General features: G+C 32.0%; 5 protein-coding genes across 18 annotated transcripts in view; 4 read left to right on the plus strand and 1 right to left on the minus strand.

Annotated features, from left to right (window-relative positions):
* The first annotated feature begins 259 nt into the window (after window positions 1-259).
* LOC123010900 (thioredoxin-like protein 1) lies at window positions 260-1,717 on the plus strand. Its single transcript, XM_044408081.1, has 6 exons — window positions 260-453; window positions 505-661; window positions 716-823; window positions 875-997; window positions 1,051-1,211; window positions 1,264-1,717. Exons 1-6 carry the CDS (start codon window positions 356-358, stop codon window positions 1,472-1,474), a joined length of 858 nt encoding a protein of 285 aa, XP_044264016.1. The 5' UTR covers window positions 260-355; the 3' UTR covers window positions 1,475-1,717.
* Window positions 1,499-3,931, minus strand: LOC123010899 (poly(A) RNA polymerase, mitochondrial). The gene is made up of 6 exons (XM_044408080.1): window positions 3,476-3,931; window positions 3,230-3,420; window positions 2,939-3,175; window positions 2,684-2,890; window positions 2,421-2,635; window positions 1,499-2,371 (listed from the first exon to the last, which is right to left on the minus strand). The coding sequence occupies exons 1-6, from the start codon at window positions 3,579-3,581 to the stop codon at window positions 1,576-1,578; spliced, it is 1,752 nt and encodes a 583-aa protein (XP_044264015.1). The 5' UTR covers window positions 3,582-3,931; the 3' UTR covers window positions 1,499-1,575.
* Window positions 3,318-4,553, plus strand: LOC123010902 (cyclin-dependent kinase 2-interacting protein-like). The gene is made up of 3 exons (XM_044408085.1): window positions 3,318-3,734; window positions 3,786-4,174; window positions 4,223-4,553. Exons 1-3 carry the CDS (start codon window positions 3,671-3,673, stop codon window positions 4,379-4,381), a joined length of 612 nt encoding a protein of 203 aa, XP_044264020.1. The 5' UTR covers window positions 3,318-3,670; the 3' UTR covers window positions 4,382-4,553.
* LOC123010901 (protein N-terminal glutamine amidohydrolase) lies at window positions 4,443-7,262 on the plus strand. 2 transcript variants are annotated; one of them, XM_044408083.1, is made up of 5 exons: window positions 4,574-4,712; window positions 5,646-5,699; window positions 5,749-5,902; window positions 5,950-6,223; window positions 6,277-7,262. In XM_044408083.1, exons 2-5 carry the CDS (start codon window positions 5,668-5,670, stop codon window positions 6,384-6,386), a joined length of 570 nt encoding a protein of 189 aa, XP_044264018.1. In that variant the 5' UTR covers window positions 4,574-4,712; window positions 5,646-5,667; the 3' UTR covers window positions 6,387-7,262. The 2 variants fall into 2 exon arrangements, with proteins under 2 accessions (XP_044264017.1, XP_044264018.1); XM_044408082.1 differs by lacking the exon at window positions 5,646-5,699 and having other exon boundaries at window positions 4,443-4,712.
* Window positions 7,263-7,383: 121 nt separating this feature from the next.
* The window catches only part of LOC123011924 (phosphatidylinositol 4-phosphate 5-kinase type-1 alpha), an 18,095-nt gene continuing 13,497 nt past the window's right edge, over window positions 7,384-11,981 (plus strand). For all 13 annotated transcript variants that reach the window (XM_044409640.1, XM_044409635.1, XM_044409630.1 and 10 more), the window contains exons 1-3: window positions 7,384-7,678; window positions 7,931-7,965; window positions 10,621-10,774. In XM_044409640.1, coding sequence (XP_044265575.1) covers window positions 7,564-7,678; window positions 7,931-7,965; window positions 10,621-10,774 — 304 coding nt within the window. In that variant the 5' untranslated portion in view covers window positions 7,384-7,563. The remainder of the gene's footprint in view (window positions 7,679-7,930; window positions 7,966-10,620; window positions 10,775-11,981) is intronic.

The following is an 11,981-nucleotide window of genomic DNA, read 5'->3' on the forward strand; positions in this document are numbered from 1 at the left end:
TTAAGTTTCTATTTAAAGGTCACCTGATGTATGTATATGAATTTTTTCTTGTTGATCCATTAATAAATTTAATTTGTAGAAAATAAAGCGTTAATCAGAGTTAATAACAATAATAATGATAATTATTACTATTAAAATTTTTCTTCCTGTTTCCAATTTTTTTTATTTTTGTTTTTTTGGGATTTGCTACCCGCCAGAAAATTTAAATCTCCGAAAAATCTCGAACTTTCCCGAATCAGACCGAAGTGTCAACCATCCATGTGTCAAATGAAATGTCATTTACCTTACCTCAAAAAATAAGTGCCAGTCATTACATTTTATCGAAATTTTGTGCAACAGGCAGTAAAATACGACAATGGGCACAATCAAAGTGATAAACGATGAAAGCCATTTCCAAACGGAACTAGCAAACGCCGCCACAAGACTTGTAGTGGCCGATTTCACTGCCAGTTGGTAAGCTAACCTAAAAATGTTTTTGACCAAAACTAAAGAAATAATCGCTAGGTGTGGCCCCTGCCAAAGGATAGCACCGATATTTCAACAATTGTCGACGAAATATGTCAAAGCTGTTTTCCTAAAAATTGACGTGGACAAATGCCAAGAAACTGCTGCGATGCAAGGGGTCTCAGCGATGCCTACGTTTATTTTCTATCGCAACAAGGTATGGATTTGCTTTATTTGGTCAAAAATGTGACAAATCACAAGTATTTTGCAGACGAAAGTGGATACGCTGAGAGGGGCCGATCCGACAGCATTAGAAAACAAAATTCAACAATACTATGGATCAGATGAAGGAGAAGAAGTTGAAGCCGTTGCTGGACACGTAAATTACTTCCTGGCAAAAGTAACATTTCGTTAATTATTTTGATTTTAGATGGACTTGCAGCCGTTTATTATGAAGGCCCAATGCGAGTGTTTAAATGAGAGTGACGAACACTCACTAGAGCATTGCTTAAATTCTGGTGGGGGTTATCTCCAGTCGGATTGTGATGAACAGGTAATAATTTCGTGTTGATTTAATTTTAAAAAAAATCTTACTGTTCATTGTAGTTGATCATTTCCATTGCTTTTAACCAAGCTGTGAAAATTCACAGTTTAAAAATTAAGGCCCCTGCAGACAAAGGCCCTAAAAATGTTAGAATATTTATAAATCAGCCAAGAACTCTCGACTTTGATCTTGCTGACGGTTACACAAGTGTTCAAGATTTAGAGTAAGTGTTCTTTAAATAATTAAAGGTGTGTTCTAAATAATTGTTTTTAAAGATTAACACCAGAAGATTTGGAAGGTAACCCCGTTAATCTCCGCTATGTTAAGTTCCAAAACGTTCAGAATGTACAGTTTTTCATCAAGGATAATCAGTCAGGTGGTGAAGTAACCCAGATTGATCATTTAGCAATAATAGGATCGCCAATCAGTACCACAAATATGGGCGACTTTAAGAGAGTTGCGGGCAAAAAAGGGGAAAGCCATTAGATGATGTAATTAAAATATTAGAAGTATTTCAAAGATTTTAATTACAAAATGTATATGCTTGCTATACATATTACTTAAAAATACAGTTGTTATAAAGTCTGTTACCTGTTTATTTTTTGTATTTCTTTCAGTTTATCTTTTGTGTCATTTTTTATATTCTCTATTTGTTTCTTTACAGAGGCGTTTTTATACTGAATAGGTTTGTCTGTATTTTCCTCAAATAAAGTACTAACCTCCACCAATCGTCCATGTTTACTAGAAAACGCAAAATTTAGTACACTATTGGACTTCTTTTTGTTTTCAAAAATCGACAAAATGCCCCAATTTTCACTTTTGTTTTCCTGCGACTCTAGAACCCAAGCTGCGTTTCTTGCTTCAACTCGAAACCTGTCTAGTTCTTCAATACTGACATTTTTACTAACATTCAATCCTCGTTCAAGAGGATTCACAATATACAAAGCGCAGTGTTCCGGTTTCGTAATCGCAACCGATTCATTCAAACACACAGCCTTAGACGCAAAATCAAATTGCGAATAAAATTCAAAAAACTCTATCAGAAGTGACTCTAAACTTTCATTGTTTCCGTTTGGTATTTTCAGCTTGGTGATATCTCTGAGAAAAGTACAATTTATGCCGTCTTCAGTCACGTAAAAGTCATTAGGTTCAGCCAACTTCACTAGAGTGTTTAATGATGGAAGAATTGGTTTCGAATTTATTGGTTTTTGCAAAAATGCAAGTACGAGCAGTGTGAGGGAGAAGTTCGTGATCCATCGGCCAGGACTTGAATTTGTTAAACCTACTTCAGACGCCCACTTACGAATGGTGAAAATTAAAGGGCGAATTCTGGGGTCTAAGGATCCCATAATGTACAGAAAATCGGACATGTGGACTCCAGACCTGAAAAAACAAATCAAGAAAATTGCGATAATGTTGAGTCAAATGTTACATGTTAGACATTGATAGATCACATTCAACATCTGTGAGTTGCTGATAATATTTTATTATAGGAACCCTAGCTTGCAGGATTCGGCGAACTTGTGAACAACCTGGTAGAAATAATTGCAGTAAGTCGCCAATCGCTTCCATATTTCTCTGTGAAGCGGTTCTCTCAGACCCCACTAAACCCTTGCAGTGAAACATCAGTCTGGCATCATTTTTGATCTAAAATTAACAAAATTGAATCAAGAACTTAATTAATTATCAAATTACCTTATCGTCACATAATCTTAAGACAAGGTCTAGATCGCAACCCATTTTTCCATATCCGTTGACTGAGGACCCAAAAGGATACGCTCTGGCTTTAGGAAACATTCCTCTGACGGCATTTTCGACTTGCCTCGCTGTTAGAAATCTTAATCTTGTTCCAAGATCGTTTAATTTAGTTGAATTATAAAGAACATTCATTTGCTCCGACACCTGAAAACGCGTCTATATTATTTAATCTTGACATTACATAACTCGTACTGAATCACAGTTGCGTAACAAATTCATTATTTCAGGTGATTTCATACACTGATTACCATTTTCAGTATTTAAAATGGCACTTTTGCTTTGCTTTAATTTCGGGAGTTTCCTATTCGAAGCCCTAAACCACAGAAATTGTGACTGAACAGGGACGACTTGAGTGTCTTCCACATAGGAACTCCTTTCAAGAACATTTGTTACATCTTCTTCTGACGCAAACTCCACTACAATAAAATTCTAAAACGGCAAAAAGTAAACAATTTTGTTTATATAAAAAAAACATTTCACTACCAATGGTTCAACCCCAACTGTGTAGTGTAACATTTGCTTTATATTTCCCACGGAATTACAATAAGAATGCAATTCTTTAAAAGACTGTGCTGACTGGACTTGCACTAAAATACTCCTTCTAGCCTCATTCCGCCGAAATTTTAAAACATCCATAAAGGGAATGAACGCATTATCACTTTCTGTTTCTTTCACTGAAACCGGAACCTTTTGAAAGCACTGACATAACCTAAACTGGCCAAACTTTACCTTTTTGTGACAATCGGCGAACATTTTTCCTGCCACTGCTCAATGCAAATAATTTTATTCTTCTTCCAATGGAATTTTTTAAACGGTATGTCCAGAAAACAGACATTTTTTAGTTTGAAATAAAAGGGGGCTGCCAAAAGGAAGTGATTAAAGTCACAACATTCCGTCTTAATTTTGTGAGGTTATGTTTCAAACATGAGTGACAAGACTCCTAAAAGACCCAGTAATTCTTCAATTTGTGGATTTTCGTCTGTTATTTGTAGGTATGTGACTATAGGAAATTTTGTGTAAATGAATTGTTTTATTTTAGTGCATGAAAGTCCAGCTCAGGTGTCTCCCCAAAAAAATTTAACTGGACTTCCCCGAGTTGTTAGAGATTTGGTGGCTGATGTTTATAATAATATCCAAGAATGGAATGATCTTCATATAAAAGGGTCCACTATTGTTAAAGAAATAGCTTCTCTAAAGGCTGATAATCCCAAAGAATTTTCCTCAAATTTGGAACAACTCACTACTGATTTGTACAGTTTAGTGCAGTCTTTAAGGCATTATAAAGATGTTTTAATTATGTTCTCAAGTCAAATGAGAGCTACAGAGAAGCTGCAACAAAATGAAAGTCCTTTATTTATTTCACTTAATTTGAATTCTTTGGCAAATTTAGTGGAAAGTATATCAAAAGCTTATGAAGACGAATTTAAGGTGAGTTTTTAATTTTCATATTTATAGTCACTAATTAACAAATTTCAGGTAAAGGAATTTGTTTTGGAAAATATCGCACATTCGAAAAACAAGGATGAAGCATTGTTTCTAGCGGCATTGTGGACGTATCAGTACAAGATTAGCGACCAAATTAATATGAAATTGGAAGTTCTACTTCTAGAAACAGGCCATCGAAAGTTTACTTGAATAAAATTTCAAAAAATGTAACTTTAGACACTAAACACTGCGCTTGCGTTGGTGCCCTTGTTTGACCTTCAAGGTCGTAGTTGTCAAATATGTTGAAATAGTGCAGTGCGGTATTTCTTTCAATATCAACAAAAATATTTTGGGTGAAAGTAAAACTAGTCTAGACTCCCAAGTGTTTTTTTGGTTTAAAAAAAACTAATTCATGAAACATTAACATGGCGTCTGATTCTAAAAATCAAATTATACAACGACCTAATTCAGAAAACAACAAGAAAAACCCAATTAATTTATTCCCCAAGCACTCTGAATGCTCGCACGTGTCCTGTTACTGGTAAGTTGTTCATTTGTGGGTCATTAGTGACATTTTTGAAAAAATCAAAATATTGACGTTTTGGATTTTTGACGTGTAGAGGTTAGGTTTTTTGTTTTGATATTTAATAGTGCCGCAGCGTGATGGGCTATTATTACAAAGCGCCTTACGTAAGATTTATTTTTATTATTTTATTCATTATCCTTTTACTTCGGTGACTGTTTAGTTGGTTACAAAAAAAATCGATGCCAGGTATTGATTTTTTGGAAATTGGGGGGATTGACCTAGAAAAGAATTACCTACCTCAGGAAAAAATCTCTATTTAGCAGTTCCCGTTGGCGTGACTTACGCATATCAATTATTTCATATTCCCCCTAGAGCGTGTATGATATTAAATTCGGACAAAGTACATAGAAAAAATTAACAAAATCAGGACGTTGTAGACACTCCTTCGGGTTGGTCGTGTTAATTTTTTAATTAGTAAAAGAAATAGGTGATTGAAATTCAACCTTCTTGTGTTTACGCCAATTCGTGAAAAAACACATTGTTTTTACATATTGTTATGTATTTATTTAAATTATGCAAAAAGGATCGATTTACTTTGTGCTATAAATTATAATCTAATTGTCGCTTTATAGTGCTTGGACATGCCATGGTTTTTCAATATTTTATGAATACAACATAATGCTACAATTTCCAATCAGAGTGAAATAGTTTACCGGTCTTTGTATTTTTCCTGTTTTGATTTTTGATATTATTAAAATTACTCATAGTTTTTGTTTGGTGTCTAAACAAAACACGCTTAAACGTCTCCTTTTGCTCATTTTCTGTTTTTGTTTTGTTTTTACTCAATTAATGTCCAATAATCTATCTGAAAAATTTCATTACGAGTGTAATAGTCTCATGCACATCATATTCATGCGCACACCTTTGAATTTGTTGTTATTCACACAGCTTTGGTTACCCTTCCTAGAGCATGGAAAAAGTAGCCACTTTTTTAGTAGAATGGTATTTATGTGACGATTTTCCGAATATCATTTTATAATTTCTGTTCCAGTGAAGAGAATGTTTACAAGTTGTGTCAAGATGTATCTTCGAGACACTCGACTGAATTAAATAAATGTTATGTAGTTTTTGTCTCAAATCCAAGTCGGACGGTACCTTTGTGGAGACAACGGGCCGGAAAAGACGAGGATAGATTAGTTATTTGGGTTCGTATTTTGCTCAGTGATAACGTTGAAATAATAGATTTTTTCAGGACTACCATGTGATTTTTTTGTATCATCCTGAGCCGGAAAAATGCTTGGTTTACGATTTAGATTCTGAATTACCTTTTCCTACTTATGTTCACAAATACGTGACGGAGACATTTCGTACAGACCACATTTTGAAGCCGGATTATTTTAGATATTTTAGAGTGATTCCAGCAACGGAATTTTTGAGAGATTTTTCGTCTGATAGAAGACACATGAAGAGGCCGGATGGTACGTGGATAAAGCCACCACCTAATTATCCGGCGATTCAGACCGCTGGTAAGTAATTGTGCTACTTTTCGTTTAGAGTACCATTTTTTTTTTTCTTTTAGCAAGTGCTCATAATCTGGAAGATTACATTCAAATGGATTCAAGCAAAGGCCCCGGTCAGGTTTTGAATTTGACTCAATTTGTGCAACGCTTTTACAAGCCTGCAACATAGTTATTCTAACGACGAAAGAGTGAACAAACTAAGTCAATTTTGATTTGTGCTCTTAACTATAGTAAGAGAGCATAATAAATATCTGTCATCGAAAATCTTTCTTCTATGTATGTCTTGATATATTTCTCTCAAACTTTTACTCTACTCAGCTATTAAATCTTGTTACCGTATTTCTGAATGTTGATTGGGGTTTTGATGTCTTATTACGGATTTTTAAGCGTTTGAAGTACTGATTTTATTAGCTTTGATGTCAAATGTGCTCATTTGTAAATTTTTAATCTTGCCATCCACATATTTCTTATGCTTACATTTCACTTAAAATGTGATATTTTTCTTTAGGAAAGACATTGTTGGTGAATTTTCATTATGTAGTTTAATGTTACATGTCCACAAATTTATATAAGATTTACTAAAACTTTTATATATACATGTAATGTAATGTACATTGTGTCATGTTCCAATTCTAAATATTAATCTTGGTGTTAATAAGATTCATTTTAATCTGTATGACTATTCGGCTACAGTCATTTTATTAGCGTATTTTTACGATAAGCCGTACAATTTTCAATTCAAATTTTTACTAAGACTGCACATTTGCCTTCCATTTTATCATAATATACACAAAAGTGAAATTTATTACGCCATTTGCAAGTACAATCAGTTTATTGTGGAGTGTTTTTTTTTGACTTTTTACTATTTTTATTGTTTTCATGATAAGTATTTTAAAGTACAAATTATTTAAGGATTCTTTTGCTTAGAACCTAAAGGCCTAATGTAAGTGTTACTTGTATGTAGCTTAGCTAATTTTGTAACTCTTGTCTTATTGTTACAGTGAATTTGTACTTTTCAAATTCAATAAAGCACTTTAAAAACTAACAAGTGTTTTATTTATTTGTGTTGATTCCACCTTTACAGATATCTGTATTACGATCACATGCTCCGAATTTGAGCACTTGATTGGTTGGGTTACAAGACAGCTCATAGTGGTAGGGTGGGGATAAATATGTCAATCATGTCACTGGAATATGTTTATGTCAAAGTTGTAAATGGCAACTGGTTTCATTCTCAAAATGTTTGCTAAAAGTTTAATAATTTCGTATAATTTATTAGTGATGTGTCGTTGTTTTGTAAATATTAAGTGAAAATAGAATCGGGTCAGTTTAAATAAGTGAGCAAAATGGCTTCAGGTGATACAATAGAAACTATCGAAGTTGTTGAACCTTCTTTAACAATAAATATGAACAATGCGAAAGATTCTGGAGGATTACACGATTCCCTGGATGAAAGTGAAGGTATTGTGGTTTTATTGATTCTTTGGAAAATTGTCTTTTCTTGAGCGTACTAGCCACGTCAAGTTTTTGGGTCATGATTCACTATTTAGCACGAAATCGGATTGTTGTCTTCATAATAATAAGAATTAATCGTGTTGCAGACTAGTACTTGAATTGACATTGGTTATTTTTAATTTTCTTGGGAATCATCTTTTGCTTTGGAAAATCAGATCTTGTTCCTCAAGAGAAACTTACTTTTATTTTTTTTTACAGATAAGGACTCCTCAATACACAGAAATCTGCAGGATGTAAGTAGAAAATTAATTGGATGTGCCGAATTGGTTCTCATTTCCTTTTTTCCAACCTGTGTTAATTTGAATCAGAAATTAAATAAATCTCAAAATAGATCGTTACGAGCATTTTAATCATTGCAAATAAATTGCCACTCAAAAATTTTAACTACAGGAAGGAGGTATGTTTAAAAACACAAAATTAGGTTTTACTATTAAAGCTTGAAAACTTTGAATTTAAATTTGCACTTGAGATTTAATAATTGATAAAAGATATGATTAAAAAAAAGGTGTCACCTTTAAATAATTGCTAGGCGAAATTAAAAGTACATTATGACGTAAACTGTTTACCTATTATAGTATTAAAAAATGTAATTGTCTGTTTGCTGAGTGGGAATTTTGGTCGGGACATTGTGGGAAAGATTTCTTTTGCAAAAATTTGATGATTATTTTATTAATTTAGATATTTCTAAACAAGTCTTAAGTGGCAAAGTCGTATTGTTTCTGATGAAACAATCATTGTTTGAAGTGACTCCTAAACAAGGTTTTCGGAAGTTACATTGAATGCCGGTTGAAATTAAGATTCCATGGACATAAGTAACAAATTCGCGCAAATAAGATCGTGACGGGAATTCTAATTTCAAGAGTTAAAAATACACATCAAGCACTTGATTACTTTAATATTTTTGTTATTTTTCGAATTAGAAATTTACAAACACGTATTTTATCAATTTATTTTGTACCGGCCTGGAATTAGAAAGTGACAAGGAATTTTCGCACAATTTTTTGATTGCCCAGTTTGGAGGCCATTGTAATATTTTACTTTCACATACTATTATGTCTATTATTATAAGTCCATATGCTTGTAAATGTAAATCAATAATGAATATTTGCTTTATTGGACGAAAGTAAAATCTTTATTTAACATTCTCTGACGAACAATTTTATCAGTTGTTTGGTTTTTTGATAAGGACTAATTTAAGTTGCGGTTTGTCATTGGAGAGAAAATGATTTGATTAGTAAATTAAATAGTTTTCAATTCAACATATTCTAGAGTCAGATAGAATTGAACAAATAAATGCTAGCTAGTATTGTTGTCGATTTTTGATAAAAAAAAACATTCAGGAGAGATTTTGTTATCATGGCTACATATCAGTTTAATAGTTAAAATAATAAATACATGTAGTGTGTTCGAAAGGTCAAAGAAATATGTATATGAATTTAAAATTATTGCCTTAGTTTTTAGTTATTATTTAAATATTTTTAGGCGGGTTTTTTGAAGCTCAGAATTAAGTAAATGTGAATTTGATATTTCTTTTCTTCTTCTCTGTTGTTTCATCTGTGTTTTGTAATTTCATACATTATATTATTTACAATAAACAACACAGGATAAGTTAAAGTAAAGGTCGAAAAGAAATAAAGAGTATCCAACGCTTCCTCTTGATTTACCAATTATAATATAATTTTTATTGGAGTCTTCCTGACCATGCTACAACAGTAATCTTTGCCGAGCACGAAAGGATTCCACTTGCTATGTCTTTTTATGTTGATAAAATCACTTGCAAAGCTTGTCAGGCATAACATCACAATTTTTTGGAAAAAGGACTAAATGGGACTAAAAAAACTAAAACTAAACTGGGACCAAAAAAGGGACTAAAACTATAATCAAGTGAACAATTTAAATGCCAGACCTTTATGTCATTAAAAAAACTTTTTTAGTTAAACGTCATTTTTATTATAAACAAAAATTTGAGTTTTTATTAAAAAAAAGTATGAGTAAAGGCGAAAGCTAATGCAGTAATGCTTTTAGATACTATAAAGTCATAAATTTTGATAAATTCGTTAAGTATGGCAAATCTTGTCATATCTCAAAAAATTAATCAAAGAATATTAAGAAGAAGAATGTCTTAGTTTAAAAACAATTTCACCAATAGGCTGTGCCACAAGTGTGATACAATATTTTTTTATTATTATTCATGTTGTTTTATTTATTATGACTTTTATAACTTTTTTTACTTTAAATTTACTAAGATTGTACGATAGCAGATTATTTTAAAAATGTCCTGCAATAGGTCATGATAGTTGTACCATATGTTGTGCATCTACAATATTTTTAATTAATTGTTATGACTGCCAACGATAATAAAACTTTGATTTGACCATAGGTTTTTTTTATTCTAACACTGTAACAAACCAGAACACTCCAGTTAACGTTCGAGTAAAGTCGATAATTGGTAAGTTTGATTCAAAGTATTTTTTCGTTCAAAATTCATGCTTATTGATTTTAAATTAATAATTTAATTTATTGTATGAATTGTATGGACGAAAATTTTGTTAATCATCTTTTTTTTTTCAAAATTTTTACTTACCTTGAAAACGAGCATAAACCAGCGGACGTCTTTGAGGAAAGTTAAGTGCTTAGTTGTGTATTTTTGCGTAAATAAATTTAATTGTGGTTAGATGATTTTCTACTGAAATATGTATGAATTTAACCTAATGGAACGTTGTGTAGGAAATTAAATAAAAGTGCAAGCAGATAAAATAGTTTTGTTATCTTTATAACACATAATTCTGTGTTTTGTCTTGATTTTTATAATTAGTCATCCTAAACTCTTTTTCAAAATGAACCTCAATTGGAATTCTTTTTTACATGTGTTTAATTTTTTTGCATAGGCTGGTCAAAAACAGTTCTCAAATGTGGCCAAAACGAAAGCCGAGAGGGAGAAGGAAAGGGAAAGAAAAATCGGCCATCGGAGGGTCGGTGTTGGTGGCGAAATCACCTACAAAAAAATCCAGACTAGTCAAATTATGGGTTCTATACAACTAGGTAAGGGGCCAAAAAAAGAGAGCATAAATTTTTTGGTATTTACCCCGTAAATATTTTTTTCGTTTCTGCATGCTAATATGCGGATCACTCAACGTCACTGCTATCTTATCACAAAGACTGTTGATATTAAAACTGAATCGATGACGGTATGTGAGGTCTTTACGTAATACTCTCAAGCCCAAGTACGATGTTGTGGTCGTGATTAGTTACTCATCGAAAGCTTTCAAACTCGTGTGTATGGAAAATGTCAATGTTGTGTCTTGTTAAAGAGGAGTCCTATCTATCGAAAAAAATACAAGCCGGTGTGTATTAAAATTAAGTGGAATTGGGTGTCGGAAAATTTTTAATAATGAGTGTGGGCCTCGTGTCAATTGTTGACATAAAACAGCTCATGAATTCTCGTTTCGGTTCATCAATATTTTAGATATTATACAGAAGTTTCGAAACATTCAAATATTTATTTCATTTTACTATTTGCTAATAATTTTTAGTTTTGAAATTGTCAAAACTGAAATATATAACATGTTTATTTTGTAAATATTGATGGCATAGCCTGACCTCTTCATAAAATATTAGTCACGAGATAAAAGACAGATGAGATTTTTATTAATATTAATAAGGAATTGAAAGAACATTTCTAATAATGCTCAACGAATTCTTGATACGGCTATTTGAATAAATTAAAATTTACTGAAAAGTGATCTGCTTTTTTTAATTTACGCATGAACAGGTTTACTTGCACCAGTTATGGAATAATCGACCATATAGGAAAGCAGTGCAATTCAACTGGACGATTATTTTTAATTACATATTTTATTTAATAAAAAGTTTCAAGACTACACCGACCTCTATATTCATGTTTGAGCATTTACGAAATAAACAAGACTCAATTTTCTTTATTGTCTTTTCTCTTATGTTCTAGATTTTTATCAAGTATTATTTATGCTTCAACTATTCTACTTTATTTTTGTTGAAAATATTGTTTAGATAGGTTGTTCTCTAATTTTTGCGTTACAATTTTACGATCCCTGTTTACTATTTTTACGTTATTAAAGCGTGGCTTTGATACGTGTGCTATATTAAGAAACATGCAATATAGCAATGTAAACAAATATTGCTTTGTGAAAAGTAGAGTTTAATCAAGATGTAATGAAATCGTATTGATTATAGATATCCTCGTAGATATCCCAGTTTTTTTTTTGAAATG

Source organism: Tribolium madens, unplaced genomic scaffold, assembly GCF_015345945.1.
Source record: "Tribolium madens isolate multiple individuals breed KSU strain unplaced genomic scaffold, Tmad_KSU_1.1 Scaffold_91;HRSCAF=231;Tcas5.2_LG7, whole genome shotgun sequence".
Taxonomy (NCBI): domain Eukaryota; kingdom Metazoa; phylum Arthropoda; class Insecta; order Coleoptera; family Tenebrionidae; genus Tribolium; species Tribolium madens.